Source organism: Zophobas morio, unplaced genomic scaffold (assembly GCF_036711695.1).
Source record: "Zophobas morio isolate AGI-343-1 ecotype UQ-CSIRO unplaced genomic scaffold, CSIRO_AGI_Zmor_V1 ptg000334l, whole genome shotgun sequence".
Taxonomy (NCBI): domain Eukaryota; kingdom Metazoa; phylum Arthropoda; class Insecta; order Coleoptera; family Tenebrionidae; genus Zophobas; species Zophobas morio.
Window position 1 is genome coordinate 1,262 of NW_026972438.1, and position 23,925 is coordinate 25,186.

A 23,925-nucleotide genomic window follows, 5' to 3' on the forward strand; every position below is an offset into this window, starting at 1 on the left:
AAACTCGTTTATAATACAATAAGCGAGTCAACCGCTTTACCTAAAGGTTAATAGATATACTTCCAGAAATATGTATAAATAACTCCTTTGCAATCTCAGAAATATTATAAACGTACAAAGCTTGCTAAGCTATTATTATATTACCAAATGAGTTAAGAGAAACCTAATTAAGAAGGTTAACTTTTTATTCAGATTTTAAAGGAAACTAAAAACTTTTAAAAACCCAAGAAATGAGCGTTAAAAAAAATAATTAACGAAAATAGAAAAAATCTAGCCATATAACGTTCTATAGGTTACCTTATAAGGCAGTAAAATAACTTCTAATAATGGAAAGTCAAGTTGGTCTATATAATATCTATAGGATCCCATTTGCTTTGTTATTTCTTGAAGATATAGCAGTCAAGATGATTTTTCTTTTGAAGAAGATTCTTGTTATTCAGCTTTTACTTCTCGTTCATTACGTGTGCATAGCGCAAAAAACTACTGGGGCACATGGGATGAAAGAAATAGATAAAAATCATACAAAAGGCTCCCAAACACCTCCAAAAAGACCTCCACAGCCTTCAAGACCTACAACAGGAAACACTCCTGAAAATTCTCAAGGAACTGAAAATACTGGGATCGCACATAATCCACCAAAGCCGTCGCATGAGCAACATGCAAGCACACCAAAAACTCCTACTCAAGGAAATTTAAGAGCGCAGGAAACTCAGAACCCTCCGCAGCATCCTAGGCCAGCTGATAATAATCAGAATACTAACACAAACAAACAAAGAACAGGTGGAAAGCCAACTTCTAAAAACACTGGGAAAACTCAGAAAACTGGGAATACGCCAAATAGTAATCCACAGACCACAGCAAATAAAGCAAGTGCCATGCAAGGTATCATAAGCCTTCTAGCCTTTATGATCCCTGTATTCCTAGTGTGATCGATAATCCGCAAATTCATTATCCAGATAATAAAAGCTGGTTGTTATAAGTTAATATTTTAAAAATTTTGCATCTATATACTATATATATTAAGTTTCATATACTTTGCGCTTCTTCCTATAGTTTCTTGCTTTACTGCAGCCATGGAGGAGGGTATTACAATTATCTTTTTAGTAAGTGTAGCCACAAACAATAATAAATCACAGTTATTGACTCAAAAGCACAGTTTGCAAACAAGCGTTTTACTCATCCACTGAACAGTAAACTGCAGAAAAGTATTTCTAATAATTATTTTTTTTTATAAAAAAAGTATTAAAAGTCGGCTATAAAAAAATTAATTATCAATAGAGTAATTTTGCATCAGGAATGATTGAATAAAAGAGGTTTTATTTCTTACGATAAGGTAACTTTTCTATGAAACCGAAGCTATTCATATCAGATTACTTAATATGGTTAAAAGATTACAAAACTCAAGCCTTCAACTTGCACCAAACTATTAAAACGCAGAAAGTGCACACCTGGTTACCCATAAATTCTGTTATGTTAAGTTGTATTAAAATAAAATAAGGCACTAGATTAATTTTTTGAGCATCAATTTTAAATTGGGCAGAAAATTCTAACAAGTAACGAACTCGTATTATATTTTTTTAGCAGTGCTTCCTAATAACTGTATTAAAACTACTTGCTTTAACTGCTACTACTTTTTAGAGTAAAAATTCTAAAATCATGTATTTTAAAATTTTTTTAAAGGGTTTTAGAGTCTATTCGCAACCTTAACAAATGTTATTTTGTATACTAATGTATGAGGCCTATTAAAAATATTATAGCGAATATAACGCATTTAATTATAATCATGGTATATGTAATTTAACGTTGACACAATCATAATTTTTGATAGTAAGTATAAAACTTTCTATAATAGTTTTAAATTACATTCAAATGGCGCGTAACCATTTTTACAACTTCATAAGCTTTTGCCGGGTTATAACTGTAACATGTCAATTAAAAAGGAAATAAAACTATTTTTTTACTGCTCCCATTAATTTAAAGTACCTCTACTAACAAAAGAAAAGTAGGTCAAAAAATGCTACATAGTTTTAATTTAAATGTAAAGCAAAATGAGAGTATTTTAGGTAGCGTTTCTGTGGTCACATATCACGATACTAACCACCAATTTTTTATAGAAATTTTTTAATTTTCCTGTAAACTTTCCCCAACTTCTACTATTTATTAAAGCTATTTTAAGAGTCGGTAAGGTATTTTACTCTATAAAAGTAATTTTTATTAGAACAATTAAGTATTATGAAGGACTATTACTTAAATACATTGACATTTGTTACTGATTCCCGGTTGCCGGCCTCCTCGTTGAAAAAGCTTCAATATGCAGAGCTTTTGAAGCCACAAATTTAGCTAAGAAAAGAGCCAAGATTTTAAACTTCTGAAACTGGATGCAATAGTAATTTGCAAATTAAGTTTTTAAGTTTGCGACTAATACAGTCATTACTTATGACTGACCAACCAAATCTTTTTTAGCAGAAAGCCGACTATTAACATTCACCGTTCAACAAGGAAAATAAATGGCTGGGCATATATAACAATTTATTATTAAAATTAGCCTCGCGATCTTACCAACCCTCTTTTACAACACACTTGAAAACTATTATTTTTTAATTACAACAAATAGATTCTCAAAAACAATACTCTTATTTATAAGATAATCAGCTAAAATAAGTTTCTCCAAAATATAAAATTTAAGTTTATTTAATAAGTCATCTTTATTTTCATCTTATAAAGATTATATCAACCGATTAAATAATAATTATATAATATTATTGGTTTATTAAAGATTTTTTATTTGTTTATACCATCGCATTCTCCCAAATTTAATTGCAGAGTTATAGTTAATGTCAGTACTTTGCGAGGAAATGGGCTTAATCTAATTATTGTTGTATTTTATAGCTTTGAAAACCAATTTTTTTAAACTAATATTACATGTAATAAAAATAAGGGAGATAGAAAGATTCTTCTCCCCTTTTACTATATTGTAGGAAGCAAAGAAAGAAAACTTTCTCGTTGAGCCTATAACTAAAAATAGCCAACCACAAAATTTTAATGCCCCAAAAGTTGTTTACAAATTATTTTTAAAATCTAAAACTTTTAATATAATTTAAGCAATTTAAATATCTGCCAAAAAATATTGATAATCCATATAGTACTTGTGATTAACCAAGTTGGAGTCTAATTAGTTTATACATTAAAAATAGAAAACCAATAATTTACATATGAATGCAAAGTCACATATATAGGATGAAATTTTTCAAAGGACTAATATACTTTTTGTTTATTTTCCTGCCATGTTTGAAAAGTTTTGTTCGCAGGCTTAATTAACGAATTACAACTTTTCGATGTCATGGGGGGTGTCAAAGATAAAAACCATACCGTAACTAGCAAGGTTTAGAGCTGGTCAGGTCATGCTTAGCGTCGCCCCTCTTAAGCTCGCACACAGAAGTTGCAAAAGTGTTTATGGAACGCTAAAATTATATTTAACTTTAGTTTTACCAGAAGAACAAATAATCTCTATTAACGTTAATATATGTGAACCACCTATATTAAGTTTAAAAATATAATATTCACTTCGTTTTTTAGCGTGCTAAGGATCAGAATTGTATCGTCAATAATGAATTTACCAATATCGTTGAACCGGGTAAAGAGTTTAAAAATGAATTTTCTACAGAATTTCCTCCAAAACCTACACCCCCCGAATGGGTACCAGTAGATGAGTGGTATTTTCATTTATTTAAAAAAAAATTATTTATATAGTAAAACTTTTTTGAGTGTTATCTTCGCAGAAGCGAAAGCTGAATATCATCAAAATATGAATTTTTTACGTAAACAATGGTTAGAGGAATGGATTAGAAAAACTAAATTGGGTGTTTTTTTTTTTAAGCAAGAGGATAAAGCATAAGACTTAGTTTTTTTTAAAAAAAATTAGATAAAGAGGCTTTGAAACTAGATTTAGAGAGAAAACATAAAGAAGGGGTTCTTCGTGTTAAACAAATGAGGGGTTATGTTTTTTATTATGTAGATGCCTTAATTTTTTTACCTCGAAGGAAAATTAAATAGGACCAAAAACACATTCTTTACAAAGATTTACTTCTTTAGCAACTCATAAGAAAATGTGTGAGGACGCGCTTATAGGAAAAAACTCACGTTTTGAGGTTTATATATAACTTTTTAGAGAATTGTCTCAAGAAATTTTTTTTTTAGGAACAGAAATCATTTGAAAAACGACTTGAATCTGAAAATAAGATAAAGTTGGAAAGACTTAGCAAAGTCGAGTACATAACACCCGTTAGTTTTTATTTATAATTTTATCAATAATTTATATATTTATTAGTAAGGTGAAGTACTTCTAAATATAATTTTTATTAATGTTAAAAGAGTAACATGGCTGCGAAAATTGAAGAAGCTTTACTTCGGCCTCGTTCGTTTGATACTTCGTTTGTGCGAGTTAAAGAAAGAAAGGACTACTCCAATCCTTTTGTTCAACTCTCGCAAAAATCCAAAATTCAAAAGCGGAAATTTTAGAGTTCCATACTCATCTGAATAAATTTCTGTTATGATAGTTTTGTTGGTCTATAAATTGCTATATATAATAAACTTGTCTTCCTTATAATTTACACTAATTATATGTTTTTACTATTTACATTGTTATAAGTTAAGATTGAAACTTACTGAATTTTATAGATCACTGGAAACATTTTTTTTTTCCGCTTCAACAGATTTGAGAGTAATAAATCTTTAAAATTTTATTTATTGTCTATTTATTTTAACAATATCGATATTTTATATACATTGTTAGCAGCTCTTGCAGCGAAGCTCTGATATTCAACTTGAGACTGCTATAAATTTTTTAGTCTTAAGTAGCTGTCGAAAAAAAATCTATATTTTATAATTATATTTATTAGAAATTTAATAATCTCAATGCTCCGACAGCACACAAAGCTTGTAGTTATTGAAAAAACCTTTATAAAAAATAAGGTTCTTTTGTAAAAATTTTAAAAAAGGTCAGTACAGCTTGTAAATAGGCACGTTGCGTAGGTTTCTCCGTTTACAGTTTTTATTAAGTTTTTTGTGAACTAAAAATGTATATTATATACTTTGTTAATAATTTAATCTTTTTTTTCAAATCCTGCTAAGTTTTTTGTAAGCTACATTTTGTCTATAAGTAAATATTAAAACTTTGAATTAAGAGGTTAGAATTATTGATAGGACACAAAAATAAATCTTTACCAAAAGTTAGTAATTCAATTTCCATGATCTTTTACTACTAATAGTTGTGAAAGCTTTCGAGTCGCCTTTGCCGTTTTTTCCTGATTTTGCGAAAAAAAAGGTTCATCTTATAACTTCCTTTAAAGGTGATATATAGCGACTAACTGCAGAAAAGTTATAACTACTTAAGTTCGCCCTACTCTTCGAGAGAAAAATTATATATACTCCAAAAGCTATTAGTCGGTTTAACTTATTTTGCAATTTAGAAGGAAAACTCAACTCTTTTAAACTTTTTTATATTATTAATTTTTTAAATTTAAAGTTATCATAGAGTTATTTCTCGCTTGTGTTAATTCTTAATATATATTGCACCCCTTAATTTTTTTTTTACTACAACGGTAGTGATTCAAAAGAGATAAACACTTTTTTCTAGTCTGTAAAGAGTAATGAATTGGAAACTTTTTAAAAATTTTTAAAAGAATGTAAATATAATTAGCGTTGTAGTATATGTTTACCTGTCCCTTAAAAGAGAAGCATTTATTCTATACTGCAGTAAAAATGTAGTTTACTTTGTATAGTTCTTATAAATGAGTGTAAGGACTTGGTCATTAACATATTACTTTTAGGTGCCTGTAGGCCGCTCCACCACAACTCGAGTAATGTTGTGTGTTATTTAAAATTATAAACTGAAATTGAGATAGCGATTAGCTCAAATTTTTCTCCAGGCAAAAAGATATTATAAAAGTTACACATATATGAGAATGTATCACTATAAGTACTAGTATTAAGTGTGCATAGTGTTGATCGAAAAATTATAAACTTTGTAACTTGAGAAGATGGCTATTTCTCGTTGCACAAAGAATAAGCAATCTAGTAGACAAACGTGAAAGCTTAGAGCAATATATCTATATACAACTCACACGAACAAGTTTATTGTAGATCCTCGTAAATAAAGCAGAAATAAATAAATAAAGTAATCAACACGGTAGTTATAGTATTATTAAACTCCCCCGAGCAGGCATTAGAAAATTCTATAAAAGGGGAATTCATTCACGGTTCTTTTTAAAATAACAAATAGTTATTAAGCCACTTTAGCCTAACAGTATACTAGTAATAAAGTAGGAATCATTTACTTTACGAAACCACTATAAATAATAGTACACTAATTATAACATTAGAGCCACTCCTTTTACTTTACTAATAACTAAAGGGTTGCGCCTCCTTATAGCACCTTATAACAGATTTTTCGATTCACTCATTGGCTTTTAGACCTGTTGGTGACTGGCTTCTCTTGAAGTGAGATACTGCATATTAAAGAAAATATATTTATTTGGTTACGTAGTAAAAATATATGCTTATGAAATAAAGTTAAGAAAATTATAAAGTTTTATTTTTAAAGTTAATATTGCTGCTATATATGAATTAAGCTGCTACTACAAAACTACGAATAGGTAAACTTATAAGCCGTTCACGTAAGGTTTAAGAATCGCACGTTCCCACATATATTATAGACTTTGTTAAACTGTTATAGTTTTTCATAGATTTCCAATTACAGTATAAAACAACTTTCTTATAACTTATAGGGAAAGTAAAGAAAAAAAATGCAACCAATAACCCCAAAAATAAATGTTTAAGGATAAATAGTTCAAACTAAACTAACAGTAGTGTGTACAGGAGAGAGATTAAAAGGCGCTGGGCACTACTCGAATTTCTTAAGACATATGCTCAATGAAGCTTGCTAGTGAAGACCAAGTCAAGGAAGCAACGTCATCGGCATACTGGGGAGTATTTAAGGGTTTCTATATAGCCTGCTAAAAATTATTTGTAAACAATATCTAATATATCCTCGTAGTAGATTATAATATATTGTTTTATAGTACTATTTAATTTTTCGGTGATTTATGAATTGCAGGCTTCTCAGTTGGGATCTTCGGATCTACTCTATTATTGTCAGCCGCTCACTATGGGGGTCAACCTCTTGTACTTATACCATCGATATTGAAATTGTTTTAATGTCATAATAAATAAGGAGTTCAGTGGGTACGAAAATTGAATGCTCCTGCGAGAGTGTTTATCTGTGCCGGTATTTAGCTGGTTTTTTATACTCTGTGTTGCTTGGGATTTAATTAGTCATAATTTGTACAGTAACTTACTATTTATACAAAAAAAAAACTTTACTCAGTTTGCTTATTTAATTTTGATATTCGAGTAGTCTACACGCATTATAATCGGTTCACTAAGCTTATTTTACCTTAGTTATACTTAAACAGAGCTTTCTTAATCTTTATTTATAGTCTAACGAGAATTTTACTTTTTTAGCATCGTCATTACTAGGAGCGGTTATACAAGGGGAACGAGAAATGAAAAAATACTCAGTTGCTCACTGGCCGCAACCGGCTTGGCTTAAAGAACCAATAAAAGAATCAAAATAAATTATGTTAAACCATATTATTGCCTAGGTGCAAAATATAAAGTTCTATCCCTTCTTGTATTTTCAATTATGTAAATAAATTTAAATTGCTTAACAATATTGTAGATATTTACTTTTTTTGCAACCAACTTCAATTTTTTTTTATTAAGCATGCAAGTAAGTTAAGGCGGCTTTTAATTTTCAGTATAATTATTAGAAATGAATATTTCTAAAAGTTTAGAGATCCCTTTTTTTTTGCTCTAGTTTTGTAAGTTCATCTAAAATATATATAGGGTTAAACTTTAATATAAGCTTTACTTATAAGAAAAGTTAAAATATAAAACCTTGAACCCGCTTTAAAATAGTTGAAGGTTTTTCTTTAAACCGTACTCTTGAAGAAGAAGAGGCTGGAACATAGATAGACTGCCCATTAGATAACGGAATAAGGTATAAGCAATTGCAATTTTATCTAAAGTTCTCTATATACAAACGTTATCAGGCTGAAGGCTCAATAATTCTTGAAGTAAGATGGTGAGTTCCTTGGTCTATAGGACTATATACTTTAAAAAACTTGAAGACATAAGTCGGTCATCCTTTATTGTAACCTCTAACAGACCGAGTTGCCCGCTCCAGTGTTTCATTCGAAAGTTCCTGCGCTGTACCACAATTTATATAATTTATATATTAATTCCTGTGCTCGTTCGAGGCAATAAACACCGAATCTTCGGTCTCTCAACAGGGTGATAGTGTACATATAAGATTTAAACTTGAATTAAAGCAATCTCACTATCTCTCTTATAACTACGACAGTGGTTTGAACTCATACTAGAAATTAACTTGTATACTCGTAGAGCCGTTCCTAGGTAGTTAGCTATAGCGTTAAAAACAATTGAGGGGGCTCAAGCTGAGGGCGCCTTTGCCTATGTTATGTGTAATGGTCTCCTAATAAGCACAGTTAGGACAAAAATATAATTAATAGAAATTACTTGTTCCAAAGAAAGGTTAATTTTACAATTGGGTTTGAAAAAGAATGTACCTATATAACTTGTAATAATGAAAAAATCTATATTAATTCGAGTTAATAATAGTTGAAAACTGTATTTTAGTCGTAAAAGTCATTACTGTAAGTTTGAAATTTACTTTCAAAGAAGGTCAAAATATTCAATTTTGTGTTTAAGTATTATATTAAGAGCCTGTCTCAGTAGGACGCATGTTTAATAAATACATTTCAGCCTTTATTTAGTTAAAACCAAGCTCTGAATTTAATGTTAATAAGTAAAAGGCTTAAATATAATAAAAATAAATTATATTATTAATTAATAATAATTTAGCACTTGACTTTAGCATGAGCTCTTTGTTAAAAATTTTCTACCATCCTTTTTTTTAATTAAAGTATATAATTTTTTTTTGTCACTGTTGGATTTCCCGCCACGCCAAAAAGTGGCCGCCACACTTAGAGAGCAGGATATCATATACTAAGGCATTTGAGCCCTAGCAGTTACGAAAAATTAAATTTATTAAAAAAGTTACTAGAGTTTTGCTAATATGCTAAACCCTTTTCAATATTAAGGAAATAATAACAAAAATACTATTTAAATTGTTTAATAATTATGGGCTTAGACTTTACCTTAAAATAAATTATAAAAAAATTTATTAGCAATAAAACTTAAATTTTGAAACAAACATTATCTTTAACTAACTTTACATAGATTTCTGTTATAGTGATAAAGATAAAAACATATTTAAATATTTATATATTGTATTGAGAAATTTTTAGGTAAATTAGTTTACAAATTAGAGGATATATAACGACTAGCTGACTTATCTGTCCAGAGACTGTTTGGTATACTATGTAAAGCGCTAGTAAACAACAAGAGGTTAAAAAACGGAATTCAAATTACAAACTATTTATCTTTACTATTAGAAGCTTAAAGTTTGTGATTATTTAGACTTTAAGACCATTTTCTTTCTGTAAAATTAAGTCAAATTATTATCTTTTTATTAACAATGCTATGAGCTTTTTTTTATTTACGTAATTATGAAGACATTACTGCAAGAAGGTTAAGTTTAACTAGACTCAAAGGTAAGTCATGATTGCTGGCTATATGAACTACTACTTCTGACAACCAGCTTGTGACTCTAAACTTGTTAAATGTGTTAGTGTTAAAATAGCTTATGATTGTGTGTTTTTGTTCTATCAGAAACCCAATTGTTTATAGCTTATCTGTTAATGGGATCAGAAGTTTAACAAGGACATACAAAAGTGAGTATATAAAAGGAAGAGGAAGAGAGTAAGAAACTTTTAACTTGTTTATTAATTTTTATTTATGTCCCTGACAAACTACAATCGTTAAATACATTATATCTAAACTGTTTATTCTACGTTCCCCCGCCATGAAAGGGGTCCAGACAGGGTAGCCTAAGTTGCCTGTGGGGCCATGGATGACTTAAGAGCGGAATGACATATAAATATAACGCTGTTTTCATCTTTTTTATTATTATTTTTTTTAAAGTAATTATATGGGCTGGTTGGTGTACTCAATCCTTTACTAAATTTGCTCAAAAAATGTTTAGGTCGTTTTTGTTTTAAAAAATTACAGGGAGATAGCTCAGTGCACTAGTTAATAAGCATGTTCCTCGTATCGTGTAAGCTATATCACTACCGCTTGTTTAAAGTAAAGTAATGCAAAAGTGGTTCGATCACACAATCACGATGCAGTGTGCTAATAAACAAAGCTAAGAAAAAGGTTTTAAGAATTTGGTCTTTTTGAAATGCAAAGCAGAGCGGGATTACCATGCCACAGTCGCATGACTCATCAACAGTTCATACAATGGCCTTACCCTAACCCTAATCCTAACCCTAACCTTAACCTTAACCTTAACTCTATTCTCGAGTTTCAATGGACTTTTTTTGCTTATAAAACGTAGAACGTAATTGGTATTCAATTTTTTAACATGATAACAAGGGTGGATTGAGATATCAGAGAGTGTAGGAGATTTAATTTATCTCGTTTTTTCTTTTTCTTGAGGTGAACATCACCTGGTATTTAGCAGGAATAACCGTAAATTCAGTAAATCAATTATTAAGTTAAAATAGGACTGCACAATGATTTCGAATTACAATAAATTTCGGTGACATAAGCATATAATGTAAAGGAAAATCGGTCAGGCAGAACAAGGAATAGCATACGTATATTTGGAAAGTTAAGAGCCTAAAGGGAGAGTTCATAATTTTTTTTTAACACGGCGGCTAAGGTCGGTCTTTTAAAAAATTTAAACCGTTTTTCCTCTTTGAAAAGGGTTAGGGTATGGATGCTTATGGAGTGATCTTTTAAAGGTGTATAATTACTGCTTCAGAGGACTTAAAAACAGAGAGATATAGCGAAACTCCCATCATACGGCCTAATGTGGTGAAAATCCGTCCAAAGAACTTCTATCGGGGAGAGAGACTTAAACCAAGACTTCCCCAGCTACTATATGCTTACAAGAAGAGGGAAGCTGTAATTAATCAATATATTTACTTATTGCACGATCATGTTAATGTCATGATGAGTAAAAGAACTTAAACTGTTTAATCTTAAGTCTTAGGGACGTGAGGCCCAGGGAAGAATGTTTCTCCGCAAAGTGGATAAAAAGTCATGCTTTAAGAAAAGTATGGTTGTTTACATTTAATAGGAAAGGTTAGATTGAGAATTTATAAACCCTTTAATGCAATTAGATAAAAAATCAAAACTTACGCTACTATTATTAAAATAATAATTATCATTAATGTTATAACTACTATTATCATTGTATTATTATTAGTTAACTACTTAAATCACTATTATAGGTATTATAACTACTATACTTTTATAAATGCTTTACTATTCAATACTACTAGTTTTTCCTATCACTAATATAGTATAATAGTAATTTTACTTTTAGAAAAAATTATTATCTAACATAGTTAGCTGTTTCGAGTATCTTTCAAGGAAAAGTCACTAAGGCGACCGTCTTGACGTAATAAAATCAGCTTTTAAATATGCTAATTCCGTACCATGCCACGCGTTAAAGGTCGTAGTAAATACATTTGACCTCCGCTTCCATCCCTTCTGCAGGTAGATGGTCGAAGTGCAGGGCGTTTTTTCTAGAAAATCTGCTATTGTTCGACTGCGACTAATAATATATTCTGCTTGATAGAGTATTATAATACGGTTTATTTTCTTTTTTTTTTTAGTTCGTCGTTTGGTTGTCTCTGTAGCACTTTTATTATCGCTGTTTCTATTTATGACAATTAGATGTTTATTAGTACTATAACCGTAATGATCTTTTTTGTTAATTTTACTCTTATGACAAGGTTATACCCATTCTTAGAAGCTGTTACTGTGAAGATGGAAACCCAGTCAGACACTATTTTTGTTACGGGTCTTCCTAAAGATGTTACATCTCAAGAAATTGAAACGCATTTTAAGCTTATTGGAAATATAAAAGTGCTCTACTTTACTATTTAAAATCTTGTTTGTTTTTCTATTTAATCTTTTATTAATTTATACCAAAGTTCGACAAAGGGAAGCGGGAGCCTAAAATTTGGATATACAAAGATAAAGAAACCGGCGAAGGAAAAGGAGAGGCCACCATAACCTTTGAGGACGAAAGCTACGCCTCTATGGCTATTGACTGTTTTAACGGTTCCTATTGTGCTTTAAATTTTCCCCCCCCTTACTTACGCTGCTTTAAAAAGGAAAGCCTTTCTTAAACACGCAGGACATAATTCAAGTTTCTCTTAGTCAACGAAAAATATGGTCCGGTCCGGGTCAAGGCCGCGATTTGGTTTGCTATGTTTATAGTTTTTTGTTAAGTTGTGGTGATTTCCTTATTAACAAAGAACGGCTATGAAAGTAACTATGGTAGGAATGACGGACGCGGCGGTTACCCTGGAATGCGTGGCCGCGGAAGAGGTCGAGGGCCTTTTATTCCAAAAGAGGGCGACTGGAATTGTTTCGATTGCGGTGCTTCCATTCTCTTTAATATTTTTTGTTCCGATTTTATTAATAACTTCGTTAAAGGAAATATTAACTTCGCCAAACGCTTTGAGTGCAACAGATGCGGAAAACCGAAACCCGAGCAAAGAACCCAGGCGAGCTATAACGGGCCTCCCATTGTCTATAACGGAAGGGGCAGAGGCGGTGGCAGATATGACGATCAGGGCTACCGCGGTGGTTATGATGACGGTTTTGACAAACGACCAGGTGGCCGGCGCCCTCCGCCCGAGCGTTACTACGAGCCCAGTCCGGGGCGCAATCGAGCTGGTAGGTGTTGTTTAGCTGGCTTTAATCTCCTCCACTATCACGATAGTCGCTGTAGCTTACGGGGGAGTTCCTGCATCAGGGTCCGGTAGCATGCGCGATGGTGACTGGATTTGTCCGGATCCGAAGTATTGGCCGCTTGAAGGGGCGGTTATCGTTATCACTCGTTACTTTTTGCTTTTTTTTATAGGTGTCAAAATCACAACTTTGCAAAACGCTTGAGTTGCTACAGGTGTAACCTCGCCCGTCCCAGCCAGCACCCTCCAGGTACCCCCATCTTCAACCCCACAATACCATATGCGTTCAATGACCACGTGCAAGATGGTAACTACCCGCGGGAGCCATACTCGAGCGATCACCCTTACCGAGACCGAGATAGGGACCGGGATCGAGACCGAGACCACTTTCGCAGGGACTACCGAGAACGTACGACGTGTGGCGCCCCCGCCGCTCCCACCCCCTTTTGACTTTTTATATGGTTTTGTAGCGGCCCTGACCTCCCGGCGCGGTCACGAGTACGAGGACGATAGTGGCTACTATACTACCAACTATGAAGGAAGCTATCACGCCGGTAGAAGCTACGGCTGAGGAACGATCATGCGGCTTGCAAGGAGACTCAGGAAAAACGCCAGACATGAACTATATTAACACTGCACTATTTAAATTATTTATATTAATGGTAGAATAAACATTAAAAACTTTGCCTCTCTGGTTACGCTTGTTTAACACGTGGCAAGGGGTGAAAGAGAGATAAGTCAATTAGATTTTTATTTAAATGGCGGTGTCGTCGTGGTCACTGCGCTCATCGTGGCTGAAATCGTCTTCTACGTTTTTTTCCTCGACGACATGGTTGTCGTCATTCGAAATTTTCTCATCCGCCTCTACCTCTGTCTTTGCCTCTGCTTCGGCCTCTACCTCTACCTCTACCTCGTCATCTCCCACGGCGAGGCTCGCCTCGTCTTGAGCCTCGAGATCCAGCTGCTTGCATTTTTCTTCGTAGAGCTGTGGTACAAGCACATTTGAGATAACATGTGAAAAAATTAATAAAAAATCGCCGACCTGCTTGGTTCTTTCGAGAGCTGCCTTAGTCTGATCGTTGTGTTTAGCAGGAAGGAAAAAAATCTTTGGATCGCTTTTTAGCTCAATAAAGAGTGAAATTGTTCGGTAGTGGTACTTTTTAGACTCTCGCTACAAACAAAAGAGAAGCGATTTATTTGCCTCTCTTATTAATAGAGAAAAGTAAAAACGTACAAGAACTGTCATGTTCTTTCGGCGATTCAGAATCCGAATTTGGCTAAGAAGAATTCGGCGCTGCCGGTGAAGCTCTATCCTCTTTTTCTTTGCTATTATTAGATGATATATAAACACACGAGTATAAGATTATAAAGCAAACGAGCCTTCTTCTTTTTCTTTCTGTTCATCCTCAGCAATTTTCTTCAAAAGATTCTCACGCTTCTTCTCCTTTTCCGTTTTTTGTTCAGTCTCATTCTTAAAGCTTTGCAAAGTTCCCATTAACAGCCCAAACATACGTCTATTATAAAAACGACCCAAACTAATATACTATATATAAAACACAAGCAAAATAAAGAGTAACCGATCTCTTATAGTTTCAACTTTAGTAGGTTTCTTGGTATTAAGTTTAACGCTCGAATCATCTAAACCCGAATCTTTCCGTTCAGCGTCCTCTTTAAAGTGCTGTTCTTCATCTTCACTAGAGGTTTCGGACTTCTCCGATTTTATCTTTTTTGTTTCTCCCCTGGTTTTGTAATCGTGTTCTCTATCAAAATGTCGTTCTTCCCTTCGTCTTTTCATATATTTAAAACGGTCGTCGTGCTGACTCAAACTTTCACTTCTTCTAGGGCGGCTATTGTAATGAGGAAGTTCTCTTCCCTCATTATAAGGCCCATGATCGCGCTTATCAAGGCTTCTATATCTCCCACCGGGAGGACTATTATATACTTCAATTCTATATCTTCTAGGTCTTTCAAACCTAAATTCCTCAACCATTATCGGTCTCCGGCGACCATCGGTTAGTTCCTCAGCTCTATGTCGAGCTAAGATAAACGTTAACTCAAAAAAAGGAGAAGAAAAAATATAAAATATATACCCTCCCGAGAATCGTTTATAAAAAGGTTTTTATCTTTAAGCAAAGAAAGGCGAGATTCATGAATTGCCGGCTTTGCAAGTACGGTGACCTGAGAACGTATAGCGGGTAGAGTTTCGTTTTTATTACCATCATAAAAATTAATTTTGTTCCCTTCTCTCTCTAATGGAAACTTTCTATAACCTGTACGAAGCAGATTGCGTCTGTTACCCAAAGCAATATTAGAACCGAATGTCTTTAATTCAGAATCAAGTTTTCGTAATTTTTCTTCAACAGAAAGTATTCTTAAGTCAACATCCATTTTGATTTAATAAAATTAACGATAATTTTTAATTCTAAAAACTCTTATAGACATGTTATTATAAATAAAAAAGGTGAGAAAGTGCCACCCGCAATAACCTGTTTACAATAAAAATAGCGGAAGAGAAGCACAAGGAAAACAGAGGAAATAAAATGTGTGTTAATCTCAACGAATCGAATCGAGATAAATATGCACGAGGAATTATTAAACACTACATGGTATCGAGCCCTGACAAGTTTGTAAGGGGGCTAATAACAATTATTTTAATATCATATATAAAATTTAATAAGTTTTGGCATGAACAGTAACGCGAAACAGAAATACTGTTATATTTTAGTGAAATCTCTATGTTCTTTAGTTAAATTAGTGTTTTCAGTATAAGGATGATACCAAAAGAGTGCTATTAGAAGGAAATTGAAAAATTAAAATGATTAGATTTTATAACATTATATCCCTATAATTTAAACTAGGAATCTTACTAAGTGTTATACTTTTCATAATATTTTAAGCTTTTTAACATAAATTCCTGCTAAGTTAGTTTATCTAAAAAGTTAACTAAGAAGAAATTTAACAAAATTCTTAATTACTTATTATAATGACACTTTACAATAGGTTTTAAAAACTCTTTGCTCAATACACCAAGGTAAGGTGGTTTGTAAAACACCAGGAAAGAAAGAGTAAACAGTTAAAAGGAAATATTAAGAGATGATTAGTCCCTTTATCAACCTGTGGCATACCCTTTTTTCCCGTCTTGTTGAACTTGTACTGAGCACTTATTTAGCCGTATTATATTTTCTCATCAATAATTCATAGTGTGCTTCTGTTAGCATTGAGTTATTGCTGTTTCAAATTGTTGTACTTAAAAACCACGAAGAATTAGTTATAGCTTTACAAACATTTATTTTATTTTTTATAATAACTGCTATTTTTATGTCTTCTGAGGGGTGGAAGGCCAGACGACTGAAGGTTAAGAACACACGTATTATTAGCCTACTTGCTCTACAAGAGTATAAGCCGACATAGTTCATATTGCCAAAATAAATCTATCTAATTTAAATATTTCTTTTAACTAGATGTATGCTAACAACTAGATTATATAATCGATTACTAGAAAGATCAACCTATAGATGATCAATATATTATCCTGACTTATCCTATTGAAAAAATTTTTTTTTAACCATTATTAATAGCTACAACACGCACCAATCCAACTTATAGACTGGGGCCCAAAAGCGCGAAGAGAGAACAGACGAAGCGACACAAGGCAGGGGACCAAAAAATTTTGTTGCTTTACAAAAAAGCTATATGTACGTATCATTAATAGTGTGATTTCAAATATTCTGGATAATAATATTTGTTCTCTTTAAAGTTATAAATATAAAAATGACTATGGTTATTCCCACGTGAACTAAATGACGATAAATTTAAGCTTTATAAACCGCGTGCTGGGGGTAATCAGTTCATTAACAAATATAGGCTTAGCAGCTTAAGCTGTTCTCTATGAAGCTTAGACTTACTTAAAATAGGTCCTTCATTTAAATACTTATGGAGATTTAAACGCAGGGTGCGATATCAGGATGATGGAAGAATTATCAACTATAATTTGCTACTATTTATCAGCTAAATCATGCCAAGCAACTCGCGCTTCGTTGTGAAATTGTAATAAATTTCGGTTATTTGATAATTTCTGTGTTGAAATAACAGAATGAGCTTAAATTAGAATTAGGGTGCAGTTATATTTGGTGGTTTGTTACTACGTGTAGAAGATTATGCGCCTCTTTATACTTCTGGTGTCGGGCCCTTTTTTCTTACCAAAATAGATCAATTAAATTGTATTTCAATTTGGTATAGCTGCTACTGAGTTCCTTTTACACATTTAAAATCTTTTATCTCTAAACGTGTATGTCTGTTTCTCCCTCCAAGTTGAAAAGATATAGGTTTCAGTGTTTAAAACAGCTTTTTTTTTATAAACTGTTTAAAATATCCAGTAAAATTAGTTAACTAAGTATTTACTTAGTTCTTCTCTAGACTACTAAGCTATTTTTTAACTTCGACTAAACACCCTCCAGACGTTTAGTCTTTGTTTCAGTCCTTTGATTAAAATTATCACCTTTACACGCCTGAAGACCGGAAGAAAGAGTGAGAGGAGAAAGGAATGGAACTGCCACAAATGTTTTATAAAAACATAATTATTACATATTTATGCAATTAATTTAAAAACTATTGGATAAATAGTAAATAGTTCTTAACTATTCAAATTTTAGATCCTGTGCTGTAAGGGTGATTTAATTCTTGTTAATTTAGCTTGGTGAGGAAGTTGATGAGTTATTAATATTATAGTGGGACCAGAAGTCAAAGTAAAAAAAGGAAGGAAGTTTAGTATTAAACTAAAAGATTAATATTTTAAGAAATTAGTCGGCCAAACACGTTTGTTAAAGCTAAAATTGTGAAGTGTGTACTGTGTCTTTTTTAAAAGGAAAGTTTTTTGGAATATTTTAATTTCACCTATAGAATTCATTCTGTTTTCCAATAAATTTCTTTTCCAGGCGCTTTTGCTCTGAAGTTATATAAAGCAGCCTCGCCAGCCTAACTTATGCTATAAAAAAAATTTTTTACGAAAAATGTTAATTACGCTATATTTATCCTTGTGTACCTATTAGTTAAACGTGTACTAAGAGCGTTTATGTTTTCTTTTAAGCTAAGTTAATAGCGCTACTTAAACGGTTATTTAATAAACAGTATTATATTTTTGAAAACTGAGTTTCTCTAATACTTCCAATGTAAATGTAGTTTGTGGGATATAGGGGTCGCAATTAATGTATAGAGGTAGAATTTTATAGGGTTACTAAAACTACAAAGCCCTCAATATATTTTTAAAAACTAAGAATTTTACCCGGAGCTTGGAGTATAATTAGAAAAATAATTTTGGGTCGGTTTTCCGTCTGACTTCCATTAGTTTAAGAGGATTTGCAATTTAATATTCCATAATTTAGACCATGAACTCCGGTACTCAATTTTATTAAGGTATTTGACTCTTCAATAGATAAAGCCATTTTATAATGTAAAACAGTTCAACTAGTTTTTCTTTGGAACTTTAAAAAGAGACGTATTTTATAGTTGGTCATTTGGCTAGGAAAAGTAGCTCTACAGCATGGAGTCGTAATTAGGTGGGAAGAAGTGTTTCTTTCTTTAAGTTCTTTCTAATACATTTAATTATGTCGCTAACTGTTACTAGATTACTAATTAGAAAACATATATGGTGTTTACTAAGAAAAAGGTTTCTCTTATAATGTCAATACTTTCAAGGATTAAGTTGCTAAGACTGCCATTTAACTTTCGTATGGGTCATCTTATAATGGTTGTAGGATTCACTTTTTGTCTTTGGAAAGAAGTTTAGTTTAATTAGGTTAAGCCTTTGATTTTTTCGTGAGAAGAGGCCTCGCTCTTAAGTCAGATAACAATTTTTTTTCGTGTAAAATAATCTGGCGTCTTATTCCATGCTGAAAGTGTAATTCTACAAGTATATAAGCATTTTGAGTTGGCACCTTAGCAATACCTTTGTCAACCTCCCGCACCAAAAACGACCATTTTTAAAAGTTTTGTCGTAGGCCAAACCACAGTACGAGCGGTTAATGCACTTGAGATACGCATAAAGAATACTTTTTGATACTTGAAGATAGAAAACAAATGTAACGGAAAATCCTACTTATAAGTATTCTTTAGTAGTGACCAGTAATTGTCGTTTACTTTATAAGGCCGGTATCGTACGCCTCATCAGTAATATTAACTATAACTCCCACAATAAGAGATGACTTTTTTTTAATAACAGGTTTTCGATAAAATGAAAAATTGTTTTTCCTTACTGATTTCTTGGATTTTTTTAGGTTTAAAATGTAGATAGCCTCCCCCCTACGGATAAAAATTTGTATGTTTTTAAAGACTGCTAGAACAAACTTGGCACATCAACTTTATACGGCTCCGGTGTATGGACACACGTAAACCTAATTATTATTAAATTTATCAACAAAATGGAGGTAAATGTTGTACAAAGGAGCTAGTTAAGCGCCATCCAGGGCAAACATTAAAGTTAAGAGCCAATAAGTATTATTTTTTGTGGCAGACCAATACTTTAAGCCTTTAATACCTTTGACGAAATTGCAAGAGGCGAGCGGTGGTGAAAGGTTTTTGTCACTAAAAAAACTGTAATTTAAGTCTGAGTCACATATTTAACAGTTTAATTCTTTAATCTGCTTTAAAACAGAGATAAAAAGTATTCATGATTTTTATTAAGAAACTTTCTTTTTATTTTAAAAAAATAGTAGTTTACTCATCAAAGTGCGAGAAGGATGTATCGAGCCTGCGCGATATAATTAATGTGTTTTTAAGACCACTTGCCACATAAATCTATCAAGAATCTACATATGAATAATTAATGGCATTTTCTTTCTAAAACAAGTTTAAAGTATTATTCAAAATATCACCGTATTAACAGGAGAGTTGTTCAGTTTATCCTAGAAAAACAGGTTACGCCTTAGGCTTCTGGTAACGTTTGCACATATTAGAACTACTAAATTTTTTTGCGGCTGTCTAAGAGGAGTTAATTCAGCTTTTTTCGTTTTGGTAAATGAAAAAGCTTTCTAGGGAGGATGGAAGAAGGCTTAACTGAGACTCAGGCCGATAAAAATAGTGGTGAGATGAGTCAGCCTGAACGGGCGCTGGAGTCTCTAAATTTGATGTAACGCACATAGGTTTATTCGTGGCATCATGCTTGCTTGGCGATAGAAGCACGCGGCCTTGGTCGGTGTCTTGAGGTGCATAGTGTTTACGGTAGGCTGCTGGTGATCCAAAGTTACAAAAGTATTCATCGCTACCATAAAATGATAAATGTTTCATCTCATGATTAGTTTGGTCATACATATAAGAGCCATAATTGTCTCTTAGTAACGCCAACTCTAGGTCGTGGGTGGGGAGGTTCTGTGTGAAGTGCTCTTTGTAAAGTTCAAAACTGGGGGTAAACTCAAAACGTTTCCAGTTGCAAACGCATCCTTTATCCATATTAGCCAGGCTACAATTGAGAGGGTTCCCAGGGATATAACCCTTGTGCATCTTAGCGTTGTCATCAAAAATTTGTTCGATAAAGCAATGGTTACGCCCTTTATATTCTTCTAAGGGCCAATGCCGAAAATAAGGAGAGTGAGATGACCCTCTTTCATAAGCCCCTTTCACTTTTCTTTTCTTAAAAGAGTAAGAATTTTTCCGCGACGGCTGCTCCTTGTGCCCCCTTGTTAATATAGTATATTATAATGTTCAACATGAAAAGAATAGGCAATGTTACCTTTGAAAATGACTCTTAATACTTTTAATGTACTTAGAATTGGGGCTTGACATATCCTCACGGTGATTTGGTTTAACCAAAAAACCCTCTGTTTGTGAAGCTTGTTTTGAGTTTTGAACTTTTGAATGACCTAAATTTAAACAATTTACAAGCAACTCTATAGCTATAAGGCCAAGATTTACCTTTATTTGTAAAACCCCTTTTTAAAGACCACTTGGTGAAATTCTTAGCATTTCTTAATAAACTTTGATTTAGCGTTATGTGCGAAAAAATTGATTTACCTTGACTAATTATTAGTTTCATAAAATGATCAACCAAAATTTTACTAGCTGAACTTTTCAGGGTTCTTTTATCGTTATTATTATTTAGAAAACTGTATACGCTATAATTATTAAAATTTTTTTTATCTGTACTATTATTAGTGTCAATAGAATTGGTACTTATTGTTTCAAAGTTTTCTTCGTTTAGTTGCGCTTTAGTTAAATCACCTTGCTCTCCAGCTCTTATTTTTTCATATGATACAAAAATATCTACCAAATCGCGTACCATACAAAATTCAAGAAGCTTTGATAATACTTTCATTTCTTCATCAGCTTTTTTAAAAAGTTGGGAATCTCTCTTGCTCTGAGGATAGTTAATTTTGGAGCGCATATCATCCTCATTTGAAAAAAGAGAGCCTTTAGATAAACCTAGAAAATCCTTTTTTACTTTTTGATAATAAATTGGGGATTTCTTGGTGTTATTTTTAATTAAGGTTTTATTTCCATTAATTAAACATTCCTTTGTAAAGGTTCCCCCTTTCTTAAACAGCAACTGTCTTTCTAGTGAAATATTTTCGTAAGATTTCAATGTTATTTGTTATTTAGATTTAAATTTAACACACTGAAAAAATTATATTTTTACTTTGATCAAAATGTTTTGCCCAAGTATTATTGTAACACTCGTGCTCATGACCATCTTCTAGATAGCAGAGCTGGCACAAGAAAAAGTCCTAGGTAAGATTAAAAGAGATATATTGAACTTAAATTATTTTACAAAAAAGAAATATATGTTGAAAAATAAGATCTTTGATTTTAAAAATTACAACCTTACATATCAAACAATGCCATCTTTGGCCTTGGGTTGTTATTATCTTTCCACACTTAATACATAAAGGTCGAGGAAGATATTTTACAAAATTGATTTCCTCAATTAATTTATTGCTTTCAAATTGTTCTGTATGTTTTTTATAAATCTTGATATTTTTGGAAACCATCTACTTTTCCTTGAAAGCCAGTCTTTTACATAGCTTAAAAAGTTCAGTTGCAGCACCTCACAGTGTGTTAAGCTGGTAATGGTACTTATCTGTAAGCTAAAGGGTAAACCTGGAAACTTCGAAGACGATGATTGGTCTAAAAAAGATAAGAAATATTAGTAAATGTCGCTCAATTACTATTTTAACAAATCAACTCGTCACTTTAATTTTTAAAGTAATAGTTATTTTATCTTAAATTAAAAATTATTATTGCTAACATCTTTAAAGCTGTTCAACCCACTTTCTTTAAGTTTACGGAATTTAACATTACTAGGAAGCCTTCGTAATTCCATTTCGTTCAAAAGTGACCAAACCACTAATATATTCCTTCCTTAATTGCTTTTTATGCGGTGGGCCCCGAAAATGTATAACTGTTTTTTTTTCAAAAAATATTCTTTAAATTATGAGAAAAAAATATGAAAACATTGAGGAATATATAAATGTTTTCTATGGTTCTCTATCGCACTCTGCTAACATTTGCAAGGAAGTTTAAAATTGGCCGTATCACAAAAAAAGAGTGGGATTGCTGGAGTAGCTACCTTTTGTAAAGAGCACATCGATATTATCGTGGTAAGGTTGGAGCTTTTCAATTAAAATTCGTAGAAATTGAGAAACTTTTTATCGCTTTCTCTTCGAACATTTTTTTTTACATATTTTCGATGTTGCTCAAATCAGGAAACTGTGGAGGCCAACCGCTGATTAGGGGGTTTTTATCAGTCAAACATCTGCAAAAGAGATTTCTATGTACAGTTTAAAGTGAATGCTTTTTTTGTTTAGCTATTAAATTGATGTTATCGCCGTAGTATAATTTTAAGAATAAAATAGCTCCCACCGTTTTTTAAATGGGTGCGGGGAAATTAGGCTCCAAATATGGATCGCCTTATTTTCATCAGCTGTAAACCAGAGCCTTAAATGTATATTTACTTACGCGGTCCAACCATCCGGTGAGCAAGGAGGGGTCGTGCCCATGACCGGAAAATTGGTTTCTTCCGCTAGTCTCCTGCGTGTAGGTCAATGGGGTATCTTTTATGTTAGCTAAAACAATTTGCTAACTTCGCAACTTCTTTTAAAATCTCGCAGTAATTGGAGTCATGAACTTTTGGGAAGCGGTAAACCTTGTAGTTGTGCGTTTTTTAAAGATAGCTTACATGTGCAAAGGCAACACCCGAGAGGGTAACTTTTATTGGTGCAAAACTTTCCATAAAAAATTTCGAGATCTAAAACTCCACTGTCGTTTTATTAATGATTATTGCCTAATAAGCTTGTTTTCCTGCCTAAGATAGGTGGTAGAAGTGATGCGATTATTTTTTCTAGGTAACAAGAAAATTAGTGCCGATAGTTTGTACGTCTTGCCAAATATTTAGTTTGGTATTCGAAAAAATACTCCACAATTCACCAGATACCCAGGCTTACGGAAGAAGCTGCAAAAGCTTTTCAGCATAGAAAAGTAATAGTTGTGGTCTTTGAAGATATTGAAAGTCTTCGGATAAAATATGGCACGCTGGTCTGGTCTTGAAATTAAATACCACAGTACAATCATACCTTACGGATATAACTTTTACTGCTAGTATAAATTCGTTAAATATCGCTATTAGTCAATCAAAGATGGGTGCCCCACGAGGCTCCTCACTATCCCTTTTACTTTTTTCTAGCTACATGTCCGGTATGCCACAATAATTAGATATAAACTTAGTCCAGTACACTAATGACACAGCCTTATATTATAGTTCAAAATCCGTCTGACTGGTGTTTATGGACATATATCTTATTTGGCAGTACTTAAGACATTGTTTTCAACATGGAGGTTAATTATTATTGCGTCGAAAAAGTAACTTTATAATTATAACAAAAAGGAGGTTACTTCCCCAGACTCCTAGCCTCCCACTAAACCCAATTGTCGCTCCTCGAAGTAAGAAGGTTAAATATTCCGGGGCTCTGCTTCACCACAGCCTAAGATCAACTCCGCATCTTTCTTAAGTCATTTCCAAAACCAG

At 32.5% G+C, this 23,925-nt stretch overlaps 4 protein-coding genes and 3 long non-coding RNA genes across 8 annotated transcripts; 3 read left to right on the forward strand and 4 right to left on the reverse strand.

Moving 5' to 3' along the window:
* The first annotated feature begins 3,412 nt into the window (after nucleotides 1-3,412).
* Nucleotides 3,413-4,531, forward strand: LOC135120073 (uncharacterized). The gene is made up of 7 exons (XM_064044423.1): nucleotides 3,413-3,447; nucleotides 3,577-3,713; nucleotides 3,766-3,860; nucleotides 3,923-3,994; nucleotides 4,054-4,148; nucleotides 4,198-4,281; nucleotides 4,372-4,531. Exons 3-7 carry the CDS (start codon nucleotides 3,806-3,808, stop codon nucleotides 4,516-4,518), a joined length of 453 nt encoding a protein of 150 aa, XP_063900493.1. The 5' UTR covers nucleotides 3,413-3,447; nucleotides 3,577-3,713; nucleotides 3,766-3,805; the 3' UTR covers nucleotides 4,519-4,531.
* Nucleotides 4,532-6,939: 2,408 nt separating this feature from the next.
* LOC135120056 (uncharacterized) lies at nucleotides 6,940-7,730 on the forward strand. Its single transcript, XR_010278484.1, has 4 exons — nucleotides 6,940-6,997; nucleotides 7,115-7,171; nucleotides 7,232-7,285; nucleotides 7,522-7,730. It is a non-coding gene; the product is annotated as an uncharacterized LOC135120056 (long non-coding RNA).
* A 69-nt stretch (nucleotides 7,731-7,799) lies between these two features.
* LOC135120055 (uncharacterized) lies at nucleotides 7,800-8,232 on the reverse strand. Its single transcript, XR_010278483.1, has 3 exons — nucleotides 8,104-8,232; nucleotides 7,957-8,035; nucleotides 7,800-7,890 (listed from the first exon to the last, which is right to left on the reverse strand). It is a non-coding gene; the product is annotated as an uncharacterized LOC135120055 (long non-coding RNA).
* A 3,487-nt stretch (nucleotides 8,233-11,719) lies between these two features.
* On the forward strand, nucleotides 11,720-13,570 carry LOC135120065 (RNA-binding protein FUS-like). 2 transcript variants are annotated; one of them, XM_064044415.1, is made up of 10 exons: nucleotides 11,720-11,792; nucleotides 11,949-12,081; nucleotides 12,150-12,279; nucleotides 12,333-12,421; nucleotides 12,477-12,600; nucleotides 12,658-12,900; nucleotides 12,956-13,025; nucleotides 13,088-13,164; nucleotides 13,219-13,323; nucleotides 13,385-13,570. In XM_064044415.1, the coding sequence occupies exons 2-10, from the start codon at nucleotides 11,983-11,985 to the stop codon at nucleotides 13,483-13,485; spliced, it is 1,038 nt and encodes a 345-aa protein (XP_063900485.1). In that variant the 5' UTR covers nucleotides 11,720-11,792; nucleotides 11,949-11,982; the 3' UTR covers nucleotides 13,486-13,570. The 2 variants fall into 2 exon arrangements, with proteins under 2 accessions (XP_063900485.1, XP_063900486.1); XM_064044416.1 differs by having other exon boundaries at nucleotides 11,736-11,805.
* Nucleotides 13,571-13,648: 78 nt separating this feature from the next.
* LOC135120063 (pinin-like) lies at nucleotides 13,649-15,377 on the reverse strand. Its single transcript, XM_064044414.1, has 6 exons — nucleotides 15,005-15,377; nucleotides 14,492-14,951; nucleotides 14,295-14,428; nucleotides 14,149-14,240; nucleotides 13,957-14,085; nucleotides 13,649-13,899 (listed from the first exon to the last, which is right to left on the reverse strand). The coding sequence occupies exons 1-6, from the start codon at nucleotides 15,300-15,302 to the stop codon at nucleotides 13,669-13,671; spliced, it is 1,344 nt and encodes a 447-aa protein (XP_063900484.1). The 5' UTR covers nucleotides 15,303-15,377; the 3' UTR covers nucleotides 13,649-13,668.
* Nucleotides 15,378-19,663: 4,286 nt separating this feature from the next.
* On the reverse strand, nucleotides 19,664-20,884 carry LOC135120066 (uncharacterized). Its single transcript, XM_064044417.1, has 3 exons — nucleotides 20,820-20,884; nucleotides 20,638-20,767; nucleotides 19,664-20,583 (listed from the first exon to the last, which is right to left on the reverse strand). Exons 2-3 carry the CDS (start codon nucleotides 20,688-20,690, stop codon nucleotides 19,905-19,907), a joined length of 732 nt encoding a protein of 243 aa, XP_063900487.1. The 5' UTR covers nucleotides 20,691-20,767; nucleotides 20,820-20,884; the 3' UTR covers nucleotides 19,664-19,904.
* A 527-nt stretch (nucleotides 20,885-21,411) lies between these two features.
* On the reverse strand, nucleotides 21,412-21,913 carry LOC135120052 (uncharacterized). The gene is made up of 3 exons (XR_010278480.1): nucleotides 21,725-21,913; nucleotides 21,541-21,628; nucleotides 21,412-21,458 (listed from the first exon to the last, which is right to left on the reverse strand). It is a non-coding gene; the product is annotated as an uncharacterized LOC135120052 (long non-coding RNA).
* Between the last annotated feature and the right edge of the window lie 2,012 nt (nucleotides 21,914-23,925).